The sequence below is a fragment of the Neophocaena asiaeorientalis genome, unplaced genomic scaffold, assembly GCF_003031525.2.
Source record: "Neophocaena asiaeorientalis asiaeorientalis breed wild unplaced genomic scaffold, Neophocaena_asiaeorientalis_V1.1 scaffold205, whole genome shotgun sequence".
Taxonomy (NCBI): domain Eukaryota; kingdom Metazoa; phylum Chordata; class Mammalia; order Artiodactyla; family Phocoenidae; genus Neophocaena; species Neophocaena asiaeorientalis.
This window is the reverse complement of record NW_020174369.1, coordinates 3,757,385-3,778,842: the sequence shown is the minus strand read 5'-3', so window position 1 is coordinate 3,778,842 and position 21,458 is coordinate 3,757,385. Positions and strand designations below refer to the sequence as shown.

The following is a 21,458-nucleotide window of genomic DNA, read 5'->3' as shown; positions in this document are numbered from 1 at the left end:
GCGGGGCTGGGACGGGGCAGGGGAGGGAGGAGGAAAATTAAACAGGCAGAAGAGAAGATGTGCCCCCCTTTTATTCCTATATAATAATGCTCCAGTGCCTCCCACCCCCACCTTCTCTCCCTGCCTTCTTCTCCAGGGGCACTAACATCAGCCCAGAGCTCATTAAAGTTTAAACAGACTGATCAATACGGACAGAATGGTGAATTGTCCATCTGCAAATTACCAAGCCCTTCATGAATATTTAAGGAACTAAACTAGGAACAGGGAGAAGAGAGAACCCAGGACTTTATTTTTCCCTCTGGAAAAAAACTACAAAAGCATCTGTCGTTCCTGATCACCAGGATATAAAACCAGTCAAGTGAAACTAAAAGGGAACAATTCTCAACCAGCATCACTCTTTTTCCCAAGCCAGCAAGCTGACCGCAAACCAAGGCCACTCGAGATAAATGTCTACCTGGCACAACTGAGAGATGCACTAGTCTTGCCTGACTTCCTTCCTTTCTCAGAACCCACCGTGTTCTCAGGCCACTGTGCCTTTGCACATGCAGTTCCCTCTGAACAAAATGAGGTTCCCCTCATTTGTCCACTTGGAAGGCAGGAGAGTCCAGTGACTAAGGGTGCAGCACTGGAGTCAGACTGCCTTTCCTACTTACTAACTGCATGAACTTGAGTAAGTTACCTAATCTTTCTATGCCTTTGTTTCCTCCTCAATAAAATGAGGGTACCTTACAGGGTCGTTGTGAGGATTCGACTGCATAATGCATGTTAACATGTTTTACACAGCACTGGGCACACCTGAGGGTGCAGTAGAGGTCATCTATGGTTATCAGTGACGTCTTCACATTCGGTCACATCTGACTGAATCCTCTGTCTACATGTTCTGCATCCTCCATCCTGTCTACCTGGAGCCCCTCAGTGTTGGCCCCTTCCTCAGCTCTAGCCACAGTCACTTTGCTCCCAGCACATATCACATTACATCCCAGCTGTCTGTTGGTCTCTGCCATAGACCATGAGCTCCCTAAAGGCAAAGCCTGTGTCTAAAGTTACCCCGACGTTGTCCCTGGCACCAGATGGACACACTATACACACTCAGCAGGTGGGAGCAGGGGAACACATGTGAGAACGCGAGAGTTGAGGCCATACATTTGTGACGATGCAGCACGCAACCCAGATGTCCTCGGAGGACTGCTCGTGGTGGTTGAACTGAGGCTCCCACTGGTTGATTGGCTGGTCTGCGAAAGCCAAGAGGATACCCCTCTGGTCCACCAGAGCTGCACGGACACTGCCTGTCCCCACGTCCACACCCACGTAGTAGCTCCCGAGTTCCTGATCTCCGCCGGGCATTGCCATGCCTCCACCTGTGGGGATCAAGGGCAAAACCATGTGAAGACCAAGTGGGTCTGCAAAGCCAAGCATGGGACAACTTGAAAGTGGAAATGAAGGGATGCAGCTGATGAACTGGTAGCCACTGATTATTTACTCATCCAACAAAACATTCATTGCTGCCAGTGTGCTAACAGGCACTGAGCTAGGTAGTGGGTGAACAGACAGGCATGGCCTCAGATATGGAGTTTCTGTTCTTGGAAGGGAGTCAGATGGTGAGGATTTACGAACTGCATTAATTACTCAAGCAAAGTCCTGACACTGGGTGAAAAGTGCTATGAGGATAAATAAAGGGTTATAGAGCTGAGAATCTGGAGGCAATAGATATGCATTTTCTTCTCAGTGAATTTGAATCGAAACAAGGACAATGCCCATGGCGCTGAAAAGGAACCTCATCTGCCCAGGCGGCCATTCATTCAAAAAACTATCTACTGAGCACCTATTATGTGCCAACAAGCACTGTAAAAAGTACATACAGCCCCTCTACTCACTACGACTCTACAAGGTGAGACTATTTTTTTCTTCCAGTTTTATTGAGATATAATTGACATAGAGCACTGTATAAGTTTAAGGTGTACAGCATAATGATTTGGCTTTCATACATTAAGAAGTGATTATCACAATAAGCTTAGTGAATATCTATCATCTCATAGAGATTTAAAAGTAAAGAAACAGAAAAACAAATTTGTGTGATGAGGTATCTTAGGATTTACTCTCTTAACTTTCATACATAAATACAGCAGTGTTCATTTTATGTATCACGTTGCACATTATATTCCTAGCATTTAGTTATCTTATAACCAGAAGTTTGTACCTTTTGACTGCCTTCATCCAATTCCCCTCTCCCCGTGAAGGTGAGTATAGTTAAAAATCTATTTTACAGGTGACTAAGATGAGATGCCAAGAGATACGTAACTTTTCTCTTAATGCTAGGTCCACACACTTAAGAACAGTAAATGCACATTGATGCATTTTATACTGATGGGCAAATAGGTCTCTGAGAAGTTAAAAGACTAAGCCAGCACCACTCAAGAGCAGCCTGGACCCGAGGTCCCACATCTGTCTCATGTCCCTTCCTGTCCTTCTTAGCAGCTTGTGATACAGGTTTGGAGAAGAGGCAAATATACTGCAGCCGTGTCAGGAAGTGACTGGGAATTGGGAAGGAGCCTTGAGGGAGACAGGATCAGGAACTTGTTAAACAATCTGTTTTCTTTACAGACCCCTTGTGAGTTACAAGGAAATCTGACCAGAGAACACTCAGGAATTCCTTGGCCTTCACTGTGGCTCTGAGTCCCTCTGGTCAGATTAGCCCCCATGACACAGACATCTCACAGAGGCTTTCATTTTCCAGATTGGCCTTTTAAAGAATAAGAACAAGCCCCCAAGATACCCATGCTGGTGAACATGCTACAACTCCCCAGGTGAGCTCGGGGCGGCCTCAGCGCCTAGAGTCTCATTTCAACAGCAGCAACGCTCTGCACCCTTCCACTTCAAAATAATGTTTCCTCGGCAAGGTCACACCTGGGAATTCTAAAATGAAGTCAGCCAGCAGATGTTCCATTACAGCTTCCTGGCTATTTATCCCAGTCAAAAACAGCTTCATTACAAGTGATAGCTTCTGACTTGATCACGAAGATTTCCCAGAGGTGTGTGGCCCCCTTTGGTTCACAGGCAGGTGTAGAGGCCAATGGGGAAACTGTAGTTAAGAACATGTGCTACCTCCGTCTGAGCTTCAGAGAACAACTCTCAGGCTCCAGCCTAAGTGCCTTCTCATCTCCTCGCCCGTATGACCAGTGGCACCAGTTTTCAAACCATGCATTCCTTCAAGCATCCGAAAGGGATATCTTTCCTTCAAGCCATTACTCGGAAAAATTGAAATAAAACAGATCAAAGCAGAGCTTCTCTGTTTGAAGCAAATATCACCCTTGCCTGGCCCTCTACCCTCCCCCCAGCAATCGCTCTGCTGGGTCCTTCCTCAGGACTCAGGATGGCTGAAAACCACTGGCTGAGGCCCTCTGCACAGCATCCCAGGCCCTCCAGGAGCTGCCATCTGCCTGCTGTCCAGCCACATCCACCTCAGTCCTGCCCATTCTCACGCCAAGCTCCAGACATCCTGAACCCCTCGCAGGACCACAGGTGTACCGCACTGCTACAGGACTGTCTCCCCTCATGCTTCTCTTCCCTTGCTACCTCCTTCCTCTCTTGTAAGCCTGCTGACTTCCATTTCAAGATCCAGCTAAACCACCACCTCTTCAGCAAAGACTGCCTTGCCTCTCTCCATGCCCTGCTGTCACCAGAGTACTGTGCCCCTACTTTCTTTGCCAACTTTTTGAAGACCACTCGACTGTGAATTTTTTGTTTCTGTGTCCGTCTCCCTTACTGGCCTGAACCTGAAGAAAGGAACTGATTGATTCCTGGATCCCCAGCTCCTACAATTTCTATATCCCCAAAACCAGTACAGTGTCTGGTACATAACTGGTTTTCAATAAATGTTTACGGAATGAACACCTAGATCAGTGAATCCACAGAAAACAAGCATGAACAGGTTCGGGCTTTAGTGCTTTAATAGTTGGATTCCTAGGTTTGTACTTATCTGCACTAGTGTTTTTCCTTGATTCTAATCTCTGTATGCTTCATCCATCCAATTAACAAATATTTATTGGATGCTTACAACTACATTTTATTAATTCGTAGACACTCATTTTTTTCACACTTAGCTTCTTCAAAATTAGTGACTCGGCAATCAATGGCATCTTACAACTGATCAGTAGCATGTTCTTTCCTTCTTAGTGGTATATGAAATAATGATGCATCTTGCAATCAATGACTGATATTCAAAGAAATGTGGATTGTGCCAGGCACCCTGCTAAGAGCTAAGGATACAGTGAAGGAAAAAATAGGACAGTGCCATGGCTCAGATCTTCCTCGGTCTCTTTAGCTGCAAAGAGGAGGAAGCCTGACTGGGCTCGCTGTTCCACCTCCCCGAACTGACCACATACACATCCTCTTGCTGTACTCGGGGTTCCTTCTCTTAGCTTCCCCCTGTCACTACTTGGAAGGGCCCAGGGATGCTATTCCCCAACACTGATCCTGACAAGCCAACAACTCTCTGTCCTTGGCTAAAACTGTCCAAGATTATTCTAAACACTGGAGGGAGAAACAAGGGGAAAGACACAGGAAATGAAGAATCTATACAAACATTCTGGATTACACAGACCTGGCCAGCCATCATCCAGGCTTCTCTGTACTCCTGCCAGTGCCAGTGACAAAAGAGTCCCCCAGGGGGCTGGCCCAGCTCCTCAGGCCTGGCTCCCTCACTTTTGACTGTCTTCCTCTACAAGGAATTCCTCATCTTACCACCCACTACCCAGACATCCTGATTTACCTCCAATAAAATCCAAAGAGGCAGATTTCCACTCTGCAGCTGACTCAGGGCTACCCCCAGCTCTGGGTTTTGGACCCATCTCTTGGCTAAACAGGAAAGAGCCCATCCTTTGGGAGAACCACCACCACCACCCCACCCCCCGCCCACACACATACACTTGTATGGACAGTGGAGCTTTGCCATTAGACATTAACTCCAGTGCTGCCTGGACCACAGCTGTATCCCAGCGTTAGCCCAGTGCCTGGCATATAGCGCAAACTCACCAAGTCTCTGAGACTCAGTGGACACCTTTAAAACCTATCTTTAGGGAAATAATAAAAGGTACAAATTTACTGTGTATCCGATGCTTTGCTAAGCAGCTTGCTTACATTCTTAATCCACTTTTTATCCTGACATCGACCCCTGAGGATAATTACTGTTATCATCCCCATTTTACTGATGAGGAAAACGAGTCCTAGACTAGTTAATAACTTGCTCCAGTATGTCATATAACTCGCAAGTGATGGAGTTGAGAGCAATCTCATTCCCTCTGGCTCCCAAATCCCTAACCATTCTCAGGATGATATACTGCCTGATACCCTCCATTTAGTAAATGCCCATTTGCCAAGGACTCTGCTAGGTATTTCTGCCTACTCTGTCTACAACTGGCTAACTCAGAACTCAGGCTGACCACCTTCAGAGACTGACCCTTCCTCAACACCAGGTGGCCTCTCTCTGGCAAACTACCCATTTCTAGACCATTTAACTGAGACATCAGTTGGGAAGAGAGTCAAACCCACGGGAACAAGGGCATCTTACCCTCCCTGCACTGTTCGCACAGACCTCCCAGTTCATGTTTTTGTAAGAAATAGATCCTAATTAAATATTTCAAGTTCACCATGTTTCCCATTACTATAGTTTTAAGTGATCTCTTTATGATTGTTTCCACACCTGGACCCTGAAAGAAGAGAAACAAAGAAGTTCAAGCCCTTAGGCAGCTTCCCTGAAACTCAACCCTGTGAGTTATAAAAACTCTGCCAGAGGAGTTTCTGCAACTCAGATTCCTTGTCTCCCCTTTCTGTGCCCTTTGTTCCTGGGTCATAGGTACTCTCCGCTGTGTCCTAGACTCCAAACTGTATTCCAGTCCCTCTTGGCCTCAAGAAATAAAGTAACTGCAAAGTGGAAAACATTATTCCCTTTTCCAATTTGTATTTTTTTAAAAGGATTAGGATCCTCCCGCATGCCTGGCACTTTTATACATTTGTTCATATCTTCTGACTGAAACCCAGTCAAGCTGGTAACCCTATCACCATTTTATACCTTGGTGGGATGGGGAAATTTGCCCTTAGTACCACAAACAGCAAACAACAGCAGCACCTGCATTTGAACCCTGGCCTCTTAAGGCAGGTTTAGGGCTCTTTCTACACACCAACCTAAAAGTGAAACCCAAATCCTTCAAAAACTTCTTCAATATCAATATCAACAACAAAGGCAGCAACAACTAGCATTTATTAAGCTCTGCTCTGCAACCGCCCACCTGATCTTGTGATTTCACTTCACCTTTGTAACAATCCCGTGTGGTTGGCACTATGAGCCCATTTTCCAGTTTAGGAGATTGAGGTTCTCAGCAATAAAGCTATTTAACATCATAGAGCACAAAACCAGAGGAGCTGGGACTCCAGGCCAGGATGGTATGGCTCCAGAGCCCAATGGATGAATGCTGAGAGTCAGAACATTAGTTCCAATTCATTCATTTCAGTCAAAGATAAATTCTCTAAAAACAAAAACAACTAATAGGTAATATAGGGAGGCTGGTCAGACGGAGAAATAAGGACATAGATTGTGAAGGCCAAGGCAAAGAAAACCTACAGGGAGAAATTCAAGCTGGCTGCACACACGTCCCAAGCCTTACCTAACTTTTCAGTCTACAGGAGGCTCTGAAGGGCAGAAACAGCCTCCCAGCCAAGTCCCCAGCGCAGACTGGACTGGCTTTTAGCCCCTGTTCACCATCAAAAGACTGCTCTTATGATAAACATGTATGCAGTTCATTAAATAATAGCCTTTACAAATATTATTAGAAATGTGCCACAGAAAACCACAGGCTTCATGGCTGATTCTTTAACAAACATGCAAGCTGCTCAAAGGCAACGTGAGAAAAGGAAAGAGGGTCACAGACACAGGAGGCTGTTCTCTGCACAACTATCCCAGAGATTCTAAGGGGTCATGCTCAAACACCAATGCTGAAAACCAACCTTTGGGGATTGTTCTCTTGTATTTTCCTCCTTCTCTTCCCCTAAGTGACCAAAGACCGGTAACAATGTTTCCTAAGACTACAAGGCTCCAAAGTGGATGAGCTTACCTGCAGTCCTATTTCTCAGAGGGCTACTCCTCCAAGACTGACTTGGAAACAGTGTCTGCAAATACAGCGTCCCAGGGACCTGGGAGGGAGCTCAATATCCTCTCTTGACTTTGATCTTTGGTCTTGGCTGGGAGCTCGAGTACACGAGACCCACACAATTTTTTTTTAATTTAGTTATATTGCAATCAGGGGGTTGGGAGGTTTAGGAAGAAAAAGATAAGCAATGAGTACACTGGTCAACTTTAGTCTCTTTGTCAGAAGGAACTAAATACCACTTTAAACAATGCACACATGCTCTAAGATGGAGAGAAAGTTCGGGATGGGAAGGAAAGCGCTAATCTGGCAATAATATCTGATTCTCCACTGGCTTTACCAAAAATACTCATGGGAGAAAATGTACAGCTTCTTGACAGGTACTTCTCTGAAAGTGAAAGGCTGTCTCCTGCAGCTCCAATCTCATTGTATTCTTTGAACAATGAACTAGGATTGTATAACTGAAGTGCCCAGCACAGTGCCTGATATATGGTACATGCTCAGTAAACGGCAGCAACTATTAGGACTATTAACATGTGCCAACCCTCCCTTTTCACCATCAAATCACCTCTGGACATCTGCAATTACTTAATATGCATGATCTATACCTAGGTATTCTCACCATGTCTAACAGCTCAAACTCCAGTAAACAAATGTTAAGTGCTTTTTCTGTGCCAGGACACCAGGAATAGGAAGCTGAAAAATATATCATTTCTGATTTTAAAGAGCTGACAATTTAATGTAAGAAGCTGATTTTTGAAAGTCAAATGGTGATGCCTCAAGTTATGCCTTGTTGATGTACGTCAAGCTCAATCTAATGCACCTGGTAATATTACACATGGCAGTAAGGTGGCTCCAGATTGCCATCAGAATCTCAGCTATACTCTTGAAGCCAAGCATCTTATTCCAACTCCACCTTTCTCTGCAGAATACAGAGACGTTAGCTGGTAAAAGAAGCACCAGTTTATTGTTTTCATCACTGTTCCAATCATTGGATCAGAAACCCAGTATTTTTCAGGATGTTGAGGATCTTCATGCTTTGGACTGAGCCCATTTTTAGAGACAAATACGAGGTGACTGGAGGAGGGATATGGTATTAAATCAGACAGAAGAATGGCTGGCTGTCCTTTTAAATTCAAAGACGGATTCCAACAGGCAGAAAAGGCAAAACTCCCCAAGTCCTCATGCCTGCCTCACAATGTGGCAGCCACAGGGATCAACTCTGAGGCAGTCCTGGATGGTGGCCAAAACCCACCACCCTCCAAGAGCCACACAGGCAACAGCACAACAGCTGACGCAAAGAAAACACAAACCCCAACCATGCTGAGGCCAAATGCACAGTATAGGCCCTAACAAAATCACGGATGGAAAATCTGACGCATCAAAGGACATCCCCAAACTCCAAAAACAAACATCACCTCAAAGCAAATTAAACTTTGAGTCTCCCATGTCCTCTTCCATAAAACCTTGCTTACGCTCTCTTCTCTTCAATACTTGTGAGCCAATAAAGCAGCTCCTGACTTGTCAAAATGCCTTCCAAGCCCTTTAATAGCCCTACCAAGCTATTCTCTTTGCAGAGAAAGGGAGAGGGGGGCCCACATTTATGACACCCACCCTTCCCTCATTTACAGGGGAGGACACTCAAATCCTGAGAGGAGCGATACCCGGCCGATGGTCACGACGCCTGGAGAGGAAGAAGGCTGTACTCAAAGTCAGGTTTGCCTAAGCCAGAGCAGGACTCTTATCCATCCCTGAAATGACTTGGCTTTCCTTCCCTAACCAAGCTGCTTTCATCCTGGACACACTCAGAACACAATTACAAGTCTGTTCATCCTGTGAAAACTTCTCAGACACTCAGCCATCAGAAACGCCCCTTCCATGCTCTGATTAATAACTACCACCTATGTCACTATAAATGCTACTGTGAGAAACATTAGATATTAACTGAGAATGTTCTGCCCCCCTACTTCCTTCTACCTGGAGACAAGCACAGCGTGTGTCATGCAGTAATAGGGGAATTCCTGGGCTGTGAGGGAGGGAGAAATTATTAATGTATAAAATAGTCAAATACCTTTTGAAATAAAAAGCCTCTAAAAACTCTCCGTCCCTGGAGAGTTCTAGAAGCACCATCAGCAAGCTTCTCTTGTGTGTAAAGCACTGCACCCCCTCCCAGATCAATCATCCTCCTTGACCCAGAGCCCCATTCCCACAGACACATGCATGGAGGGGAGAAGAAAGATGGGGTCTATCTTTCACAAACCCAATTCACAGCCTGAGTTCACTAAAAGCCAAAGCCTGAATCTGACGGCCTCTTACTCTCATGCCAGGACCCTGGAAGCAGAAAAGTGGCAGAACAGACACACAGAGAGCCAGGGCTGGTGTCCTGATTCTAAATGCGAAGTTATTATAGTTTAAACCCATAAGCCAATTACAAAGCTACGCACATAACAGGGAAAATTACAGGCAAACTTAGTGATTTTTTATTGTTAAGTGGACTCTTCTTTGTAATACGTGAATTCCTACCTCTCTTGGAGTTCTGAACAATTTGTTAAATATATATGTAGTTTATCTCCTTCTTTCACTTTCTTCTCCAAGAGTCTGTTGATTTGTTGACATAATTAACTATAAAATAATATTCTACAGAACTAATCAGACTTTCAAAGCAATATCATTATCATTAGCATATTGGCCCAAATCCACAGCTTTTCTCAGAAAGTCACTCAAATAAAAACAACAGAAGAACCCACCAACCTTGATGACTGCTGTCAGATGTCGGTAAATTCAGGAAGGGCTCAGGGCAGTACAGTATTAGGTAGAGCAACAAAATCCAGTCCCTGCACCATCTTGCAAAATTCCTCCCTTGAAGACAGCGCCCAGCCTGAGGCTGGCTGAGGCCTCTGGTCTAGTCTTGTGTTTACCTGTTTATCAAGAATGGCCAGGTGGCTTCAAGGCCCAGGGTGAAAGGCCTAAAGAATGAGTTACTGGAAGATTATTGGACAGCTTGCCCCTCCAGAAACACACCCTGTTAAAACTGCCAAGAGCTACACCGTAAGCTTAAACACCATCAGTACTGCCTCTGCCCAAAGTAAGGCCCAAGTTCTTTCTTTGGCCCACAAGGCCCTCAAAGCTACGGCTCTGCCTGTGCCTCTCACCTTACTTCCCTGCCTCCTCCCTGACTGCAACCCCTGAGGCTCCAACTCTACAAAGCTACTAGCAATCCCTCAAATGAAGGTTTGGTGCCTCTGTTCATACTGTTCTCTCCTCCTTGTGATGGAGGAAATAAAAACTTGCAGTTCATAGAAAAAGACATACAATGCATACATGTCAACCTTTAGCCTCACAAATAATGGAGGGAAATGCAAATCAAAAGAATACTGAGATATAATCGTACACCTTAAAAAATGGGCAGAAAATGAAAATGCTGGTACCCATCTTTGGCAAGAGTTTGGGGAAAAAGGCAGTTTCAGACACTTTTAGTGGGAGAATAATTGGTTCAACCTCCTTTCTGTTTTCAAAATCTACCCTTTTACCCAAGAGTTGAACTTCTAAGCATTTAAGATTGGCTCATCTAAAAGATGTATACAAAAATGTCTGATTTCAACTTTCTTTTTTTTAAAGGCAAGGGCACACTCACAAAAACCCTGGAAACAAATTCAATGTTTATTTATAGGGGAATTGCTAAAACCGATACAGAAGCAGCTGTTAAAAACAATGAAAAGCTAAAGAAAATTGCTAATTATATGTTATTAAGTAAAAATGCAAGTTCTTAGACACCATAGTATGAACGCATTTGTATTAACTCTGTAAAGAGGAAAAGCAACAGTGGTTCTCAAACTGTGATCTCCAGAGCAACAACAACAGCATCGCCAGGGAACATGTTAGAAATGCAAATTCTCAGGCTCCAGCCCAGATCTACTGATTCAGAAACTCTGGGGAGTGCGGCTCACATCTGCCAGGCTACCCTGACAGGTGCTAAAGTTTGAGAACCACTGTATTGTATAAGGACCTAACATACAAAACTTCAGGAAGAATATGCAAAAGCCTGCTTACTGCAGTGACATCTAGGGAAAAGAAATGTGGTGGAAGCTTGAAGGGCAATTTTTAACTTCCCCTCTCTGTGCTGTCTGAATTTTCACAATACGCAGCTAGTACTATAAGAAGAAGAAAGAGCCTCGTACTGCGTTGAATTCTACTTTATATGGCTTCCACCCTCTAGTCCTCATTTTTATCCTACGGGATCAGCCACCTAACCTCCTTTGGGTGAGCTATCCCTTAAAACGTTTTAAGATGACTCTCAGGACATCCTGAGTTTCCTTTCCTCTTTGCTATATACTTTTAGCTCCTATAACCCCTCCATGCCATGGCTTTTCCTAAAATAAAGAGGGAGGAAGAAGGGGTACGGGGCACTTGGTACATTTAACAAGAATGATCTTCAGATACCCATGTTCCCACATGATGCTGTGTGGAGATGAGGGAAGCTGGGCTAGTAGCCCACCGTGAGCACACAGCAGGTCTTCTCTACCTTCCTGGAGGCCCCCTAGATGCAACACATGTTGGGACAAATCAGTAGCCCACCCAGCCCAATACCCAATCTCAGACACTAACATCAGAACAACTTGTTCAGGAGAAAAGGGAAGGGGACCTGGGGTGTCTTCACAAAGTGCCTTTGAAGGTGGGCTTTGAGGTAGCCCTCCTCAAATACCCTACTCTTCCTTTAATAGGTCCCTAGAAATCAGCGTTATCTATTAATATGTCCTGTCAATATGTACCTTCACCTGAATTGCAATGTTTCTCAAACTCATATTTTGTGCCAACCCTCGTCTTGGATCAACAGATTTTGCGTGAGCATTTACTCTCTTCCAGGACTGGTACTAGTGACTTACTAGACAGCTTTGCTGATCCTCCCAACAACTTTGGAGGGTCCACAACCCAGAGACGGGGTAACTAAGGTTCTGTGCATTTAGGTCACTTGCCCAATGTCACAGAGTCAGTAAAAACAGAGAGGGTCTTCAACCCCATGCTCTGTCCACTATGTCACATGATGATTTAAAACAGCCGACCCATAGCCACACTCTAATATCAAAGTTGGCCACATAATTCTACAATCCCAGAATTTCATAAACTACATTGAGTTTGGTGTATATAAATCATGCTTGATTTTATAATTTGCCTTCTCAACTTTCATCCCCCATAGCTGACCAGAAACTGAGTCCTTTCTTAATCTCTTCATCCCATGGCCAGTGTAGCAGAATTCAAGATACTCAGCTCTCAGCCTGGTCTGCAACAGATTTCAGTGTAACTCAGCCCAAAATCCAGATTGCCCAAGGGACTGGCAACACATACATTTAGCCTGAATGATTTCTACTTTATTTTTCCACTCTGACTACACCCAGCCCACACACACAGCACTGCATATGTACCTGCTGTATGAACTCTGCTTCATTTTGTCATCCATGTTGTTAAGAACTTTATAAATAATTTAAGTTGATGAAGGGGTTATAGGACCTCCAGGGTCCTATATAAATCCCTTCCTCACAACCTCAAATAGTCCCTTTTAAAATTTTCTTCAAAAATTCCAGTTGAGGACCTCCACTTCTAGCCAAGATGGAGCAACAGGCACCATATTTACCTTCCCACCTAAAACAACTAAAATAATGAATACAGGAAACTAAGGTTCTCGGGACACTGGACATCAGGCAAAAAACTACAGTAATCTCAAAGAGATGGGGAAAAAATGAGGTATCCTAAAACTGCTCAAGCTTAATGCCTGGGACAGAGGACACAGAAGAGGAAATCCATACCAAGCCCTGCAGTTTCCCGAATTGAGGAGCCAGAGCTAGAGGTCTAAGTAGAACAAGGAGGCTAGAATTCTTGGGGCAAAGTACAAGACAGGAGAGAGATGTACAGGAGGATGTGCTCCTGAAGTATTCAGGAGAGTACCAATCACTGTATGTATGTGAGGAAACTATCTGAGCCAGAAGCACTCAAAAGGATCACAGAGAACAATCAGCGGATTTCACACAGGGCCATGAATAGTGCCTATTCAGACCAGCCAGTGTGGAAAACCTCATAATTAACAGGGCATGGGGTAGAGTACACAGAAGGGTTTTACCTCAGCAGTGAAGACGAATTAGCCCTACTCAACAAAGCTTAAAGCAAGACTCAAAAGGATAGAACTGTTTCCAAATAACTTACTCATGCCCCAAAACAAAGCTCAAGTGTATTTATAGAAATACAAAAAATATCTAGCACTGAAAAGGGTAAAATACATAATGTCTGATATTCAACCAAAAATTACCAGGCATGCAAAGAAGCAGGAAAATACTACTAAAATGAGAAACATCAATGGACACTGACCTAGAATTGACACATTTGATGGAACTAGTAGACACATATTAAAACAGCTATCATACCTGAATTTCATATGTTCAAAAAGCTAAAGGAAAGAGTGAACTTAAAAGTTCACACATGCAAGATTTCAAAAAAGACTCAAGTTGAAATTCTAGAAATGAAAACTAAAATGTTTGAGATGAAAAGTTAACTATATGAGATTAGATAACACAGAAGATTAGTAACCTTCAAGACACAGTAATAGAAGCTATCTAAAATATAACAAAGAGAAAAAAAGATTTTGCAAAAATAAACAGAGCATCAGTGAGCTGTGGAAAAATTTCAAGTGGCCTAATATATGTGAAATGGGAATACCTGAAAGAGAGAACAAAGAAGGGACCAGGAGAAATATATGAGACATAATGGACACAACTTTTCCAAATCTGATGAAAACTATAAACCCATATAATCAAGAATATCAACGAACCCCAAGCACAAGAAATATAAAGAAAACTAAACCAAGAAACATCATAATTAAATTGTTCAAAACCAATGATAAAGAGAAAAACTTAAAAGCAGTCAGGGTGGGGGGTGGCAGATTATGCAAAAAAAAAAAAAACTCGCGAGAATGACAATGGATTTCTTATCAGAAATAATGCAAGCTATGAGACAGTAGAGGAAGATCTTTGAAGGACTAAAAGAAAAAAACTTTATATCTAGAATTCTTTACGCTGTGAAAAAATCTTTCAGAACTAAAGCTGAAATAAAGACTTTATCAGACATACCAAAAATGACATACCAAAATTCACCACCAGCAGAACTGCACCACAAGAAGTGGGGAAAAATAATATCACATGGAAATCTGGATCCATAAAATGCAAGGAAGAGCATAAAGGTAACTATGTGGTACATATAAAGACTTCTAAATATTTTTTGAATGTCTTAAAAAGAGAGTTGCTTAAAACTAAAATAATAACCATGTATTGTGGGGTCTAAAACATATATGGAAGTAAAATATACAACATGAAATAGCAGTAGCACAAAGGCTATGAGACAAGAATTAGAAATACATTGTTATATGGTTTTATATTACATATGAAGTGGTATAATACCACTTGAAAGTTGACTCTGATAAATTAATGATGTACACTATAAACCTTAAAGCAACCACTAAAATAATATCTGAAAAAAGGATATGCCTAATTAGCCAATAAAGGGGGAAAATGGAATTTTAAAAAATTAATCTAAAAGAAGACAAAAGAGAGAAAAGAGACCAAGAAACAGATGGAACAAGTAGAAAAAAAAAAGCAAGATGATATGTTTAAAACAAACCATATGAATTGCATTATATACAGTCTAAACACCCTAATTAAAAAGCAGAGATTGTTAGGCCTTGCTTTGTTACCCAGTCTAACTATATGCTGCCTATAAGAAGCACACTTTAAATATAAGGAGACAAATAGGTTAAAAAGCAGAAGGAAGAAAAGATATACCATAAAAGAGCAATCAAAAGAAAGCTGAAGTTTGCTGTATTAACATAACATTAAGTAGATTTTAAAGCAAAAATATTATCAGGAATAATGATTAAGTAGCTATCAGAGCAAAACATATCATCAGAAATTATGAAATAATAAAGGGGATGATTCACCAAGATGACTTAAAAATCCTAAATATTAATGCACATAATAACAGAGCATCAGAATACATAAAGCAAAATCTGATAGAACTGCAAGGAGAAATGCATATGTCTACAATTATCATGAGAGAATTAAATATGTCACTCAATAATTGGTAGAACAGATAGAGAGGAAATCAGCAAGTATATAAAACATTAAGAGTAGTCAATGAAGCTACCTAATTGACATGTAAAAAGAACTCTACCCAACAAGAGCAGACTACACATTCTTTTCAAGTGTACGCGGAACATTTACCAAGACAGACCACATTCTGAGCCATGAAACAAGTCTCAAAAAGTTAAAAGGAGTCAAGTCATACAAAGTACTCTCTGTGACTACAGCGGAATTAAAAGTCAATAATAGTTAGATATGTGGAACATCCTCAAATATTTGGAAACTGAATAACACACTTTTATATAACCATGGGTCAAAAAGACATTAAAAACAACTAGAAAGTATATTCACTGAATGAAAATAAAAACAGCAAAAGTTGTGGGATGAAGTTGAAGCAATACTTAGAAATTTACAGCATCAAATGCCTATCTTAGAAAAGTCTCAAGTAAATGACCTTAATTTCCACCTTAATAAATTAGAAAGAAATGAGTAAGAGGAAGCCAAAGTTAACAGAAGAAAGGAAATCATAAATTTTAGAGCAGAAATCAGTAAGTTAAAAAAGAAAAGGAAAACAATAAAGAAAATAAATGAAACCAAAAGCTGGTTCTTTGAGATGATCAATAATATTAATAAATTTCTGGCCAGAATGATCAAGAAAATAAAGAGAAAAGAGACAAATAACCAGTCTTAGGAATGAGGAGATGAAATTACAAAAGATTCTATAAATATTAAAATGATAATAAGGGGATATTATGAGCAACTTAGATAATATGTACAAATTCCTTGAAATACACAAACTATCAAACCTCATTCAAGGAGAAACAGATAATATGAATAGTCCTATATTATTAAATCAGTTGACTTCTCTCCCCCACAAAAAAACTCCAAGCCCAATGGTTTCACTGATGAATTCTACTAGATATTTAAGAAAAGCAATAATGGCAATTCTACACAAATTCTTACAGAAAACTGAAAAGAAGGAAATACTTGCCTGTTCATTCTATGAGGCCAGAATTATCTTGATAACAAAACTTAAAATACAAGGAAAGAAACTATATCAATACCCATCATTAACACAGATGCAAATATTCTTAAAATTTTAGCAAATAGAACAGAAGCCAACAAAATATAAAAAGGATAATATAGGTCCTGGCCACGTGGGATTTATCTCAGGAATACAAAGTTAATTTAACATTCCCCTCCCAAAAATGAATGTAATTAATCATATTAAGAGTCTTTAAAAAATGATCTCAATAGTTACAGAAAAAAGCAACTGACAAAATACCCATTCTTCATTTAAAAAAAACAAAGAAAAAACAAAAAAACCGTTTCAGCAAAGATGGAATAGAATGGAACTTCCTAAAACCCTTTCAGCAAAGATGGAATAGAATGGAACTTCCTAAACCTGATAAAGAGCTTCTACAAAAAATATACAACTAACATCATAAATCATAATGCTGAAGATATGAATGCTTTTCCCTAAGCTCAGGAACAAGGCAAGACATTTGCTCTCATCATATCTACACAACACTGCGTGGAGATTCTAGCCAGTGCACTATAACAAAAAAATAAGACATCCTCATTGAAAGGAGGAAGTAAAACTGTCTTTATTCACAGATAACATGATCACATAAAGAATCTGATGGTACCCACAAAAAAGCTACTAAAACTAATAAGTCAGTTAGCAAGATGGCAGGATACATGATCAATATACAAGTAGCAACAAACAACTGAAAGTTGAAATCTAAGAAGACAATACTGTTTACAATAGCGTCAAAAAATGTGAAATACCTAGAGATAACCTGACAAAGACCCATCTACTGAAAGCTAAAAGACACTGCTGAGAGAAATTAAGGAAGACCTAAATAAATGAACAGATATACTGTGTCCATGGGTCAGAAAACTCAATATTTAAGAAGTTAATTCTCTCCCCAAACTAATGTATAAATTAAATGAAGTTCCAATTCAAATCTCAACAGGCCTTTATTTTGAATCTGACAAAATGACTGTAAAATGGAAATGTAACAGATGCAGAATAACCAATATAACTTTTAAAAAGAACAAAGTTGAAGGACTTATACTACCTGATTTTAATACTTATTACAAAACTACAGTCATCAAAACTAAGTGGTACTAGCATTAAAACAGACAAAGAAATCAATGGAACAAAATAAAACATCCAGAAATGGGCCCACATATACACATGGTAAATTGATTCTGATCAAAGGTACAAAGACAATTCAATGGAGAAAGGATAGATTTTTTAGCAAATGGTGCTGGAACAACTGATACCATATAAAAAAACTAAACTTTGTCCACATCTGGTCCTACAGGTTAACATGAAATGGATCCTGGATTTAATGTAAAATAAAAAACAATAAAGCTTCTTAAAAGAAAAATGGGAGAAAATATTTGAGATCTCAGGCTAGGCATGATTTTTAAGATACCAAAACCATGGTTCATAAAGGAATAAATTGATAAAATTTACATTATCAAAATTACAAATTGATAAATTAGACTTCAGCAAAATTAAGAACTCTGCTTTTCAAAAGACACTGCTATGAAAATATAAGCCATGAAATGGGATAAAATATTTGCAAATCACAGCTGTGATAAAGAACTTATTAATGAGAATATATATAAAAACCTCTTGGGCTTCCCTGGTGGCGCAGTGGTTGAGAGTCCGCCTGCCGATGCAATGGACACGGGTTTGTGCCCAGGTCCGGGAAGATCCCACATGCCGCGGAGCGGCTAGGCCCGTGAGCCATGGCCGCTGAGCCTGCGCGCCCAGAGCCTGTGCTCTGCAACGGGCGAGGCCACAACAGTGAAAGGCCCGCATACCGCAAAAAGCAACAACAAAAAAAACCTCTTGAAAGTCAATAAGGAAACAAACAGCCCATTTTTAAAAAGTGGACAGAAGAAATAAACACTTCAGCCAAGAAGATATATGAAATATATACAGGGAAATAAGCAACATGATAAGAAGTTTTAAATTATTAGTCATTAGGGAAGTGCACAACAGAACCCCATGAGAGGATTCCACATTATTAGAATAGCTAAAATTTAAAAGAGTGATCACACCAGTTGAAGCAACTGGAATCACTTTGAAATATGGTTTGGCTGTTTCTTAAGTTAAGTATACACCTACCATGTGAACTAGCCGTTCCACTTTTAAGTATTTAACTAACAGAAATGAAGGCTGTACGAAGACATTTATACAAATACGGATACTGGCTTTATTTGTAGTAGCCAAAAAGCAGCAAATAATCCAAATGTCCATCAATGGGTTAGTGGATAAACTAAATATGGTATAGTTGTACTCAGAAAAAAAAAAAAACCACTATGTATGCACACATAACCTGGATAAACTCAAGAGGATTATGCTAAAGAAAAGCCACCGCACACTAAAGATACATATTCTATGACCCCACAGATAAAATCCTAAAAGAGTTTAAATAGTGACAGAAACAACTCACTGGTTCTTGGAGGGATTAGAAAGGGGCATGACCAATCTTTGGGGGTATTAGAAATGTTCTTTATCTTGATTGTAATGATGGTTTCATGGATAAATACATACGTTGAAACTTCTCAAATTAGACACTTTATATATGTACAGTTTACTGTATGTCACATATACCTCAATAAAGCTGTTGAAAAATATCCTAGTGGGGAATGCCTTTTCTTTCCTGTGGTACCTTGACTGCTACATCCTTTCTTCATCCCCTACATTCAATCAGTAATTAATTCCTAACCATTCTATTCTAATCTCTCTCCTCTAGTCACATAGCTACTACACTAACCCATCTCTCACCTGCATTATAATAGCCTCTCTCCAATCTTCACCACTCCAATTCATTCTCCACCCTGCAGCCAGAATTAACTTTCTAAAACACAAATCTGACAGTGTCACTTCAATAGCTGCTGCTTGCTCTGGAGATGCATTTCAAACTCCCTTAACCTGATTCACCTGACCTTCCCTGATCTGGACTTTTCACTCTCCCGAACCTCCTTTCTGGTGATTTCCCCTTACCCTTTCCAGTCCGCCCATACTAATCAACAATGCACCAGACTTGCATAGCTTTGCCCATGCTGTTCCAAGTCAGATAATCCCCTTTCCTCTGTCTTTCTCCAACCCAATCACACCGATGCTTTGCAACTCAACTTGGGTATTATCTCCTCTGAGAAGTTTTCAATAAAAGCCTATATTGGGCCATTTGGACTTCTCTCAACTCCTGAGAATCTTTTTTTTTTTAATTTTTATTGGAGTATACTTGATTTACAACGTTATGTTAGTTTCAAGTGTACAGCAAAGTGAATCAGTTCTACATATACATCTATCCACTCTTTTTTTAGATTCTTTTCCCATACAGCCCATTAGAGAGGAGAATCTTCTTCTACCTTGCTACAGCACTAAGCTCACTATCATATAATCTCCCTTGCCAGACTAGACAGAAGCAGACTGGATGAAAGCTTGAAAGCAAAGACCAAGTCTTGTTCATCCTTGCTTTCCCAGAGCCTACCACAATGCCAGGCCAAGAACACATTCCCAAATTAGTGAACAAACAAATGAACACAAGAGCTGGTTTGGATGACCGCCTCTTACATCAGCTGGGTTGACTCTAAATTCCACCTTATAAAAATATGCACAGGTAAGAGGTTGAATAATCTCTGTAGTACATTCTGGTAAAATAATTATTTCAAATACTTTGCGTGGGGGGGGGAGGGTGGTCCCACTCCAGCTGTGAGCTTAAGGGCAAGATTCACTACCTCAAACTGTTTTCAGAGCCAGCTGGTAATTGACTGTGATTTGAACCAAGTGAAAGGTTAGGGAAAGAGAACCAGATTCCAGGAAAAGACAAGGCCCACAGTAAAAATTAACACAGCCTGGAAGAAAGCTCAGTCTCCTCCCAGTAAACTTCTTAATTTCATCCAGAAAGACACAGATCTCCACCCTCTGGGTTACTCCTTTCTCCCAATACACATGTTTTGACTTCCAAATCCAGTAGGGAGACTCCCAACCTCCCTCCCCCTCAAAATCAATCTCCAGGCCCTTCTCACCCTCTCTGTTCCCTCAATCATCCTTAATAAGAGTTCTTAGAGCCTCCCACCAGGAGGCCCTCCTCAGCTGGCTCCCTCCAAGAGCCAGGCCAGTGGCCACCAAGTCAAAAGCCAACCACAGGACCTCATTAACAGGAGATTCCCAGAAGACCACGAGGCAGTCAAAAGGCTGGAAGACCCAGCTGGCAACTTAAAAAGTACAATTTCAGGATATGCAGTCGGTGGATCATAGGAAAGAGGGGAAAAGCAAGCAAAACAAAACAAAGCAGAATTCTACCATCTATATACCAGTTACAAACTAAGAGAAGGCTTGCCTTCTTTCTTACTGACTTGTGGTTCAAAAGCATAATCACTCTCTTCCTCCTGATATCCTATTTTAAAAAGTAACCTAATAATGACTGCTCTTCCCTATCTTGGAAATGACTTGACTTTTTAATTTAGAGACGAAATTAGTTAAGACATGAGAAGTGCTTTAGTGGAAAATAGCCAATGATTAGGGAAATTCACCATTTTGCATCTTGTTCATCTTAAAAAGAAAGGACTTTAATAAAAATAGACACTCCTAGGCCTTTCCTACCCAGGATAACTGTAGCCAAAGAGCATTATACCATCTAAACTAAACTGCACCTCAAACATTACCATAAGCTACTGAAAGCTACAAGCAGCAATGGCCTTAAAATGCCTTAGGTAGCCAGACTGGAATTAAAAGGTTCAAAAATGCCTGGGGAAATGTCCTAAAATACGGTGGGAAGGGGGGGAGAGAGAAAATTAACATAGTTAACTGGATAGTGATGACAGGGGACCCCGGGTTCCAGACATCTCCTAGGCAGCGTTGGGGATGCAGTAAAGGCCCACCCTTCTCTTGAGTGGCCGTACGTCTCACCCAGGAGCGGACACAGTGGACTCAACAAGGTCTCAGGGGCCAACGCACTGCTGGCGTTGGCGTTAAGACTCAGGCGGCCAGACGAGGAAGAGGAGGCAGCGACTGCGGGAAAGGGGAGGGAGGCTTGGGCCCGGGTGCGCTCTCGAGCTGGAGAACGTGCGCGATGCGAGCCTGCGCTTTTGCTAAAGCCCCTGATACACACGTGGGACTGGGCGGAGGGTCACTTACTTGTCCAATCTGAAAACACATTTTAGCTAG

At 41.4% G+C, this 21,458-nt stretch overlaps 1 protein-coding gene across 9 annotated transcripts in view; it reads right to left on the bottom strand.

Annotated features, from left to right (window-relative positions):
* Positions 1-21,458, bottom strand: part of FGGY (FGGY carbohydrate kinase domain containing) — a 424,150-nt gene extending 402,692 nt beyond the window's left edge. For 7 of the 9 annotated variants that reach the window (XR_003004668.1, XR_003004667.1, XR_003004665.1 and 4 more), the window contains exons 1-2: positions 21,429-21,458; positions 1,144-1,358 (exon numbers count right to left, since the gene is read on the bottom strand). Coding sequence is in view for 4 of the 9 variants with exons in the window: in XM_024756234.1 (XP_024612002.1) it covers positions 1,144-1,350 (207 nt within the window). In the remaining 5 variants the exon portion in view is untranslated. Of the gene's footprint in view, positions 1-1,143; positions 1,359-7,106; positions 7,201-21,200; positions 21,292-21,428 lie in introns of those variants that run through there. The other 2 variants (XM_024756236.1, XM_024756235.1) reach the window with 2 other exon arrangements.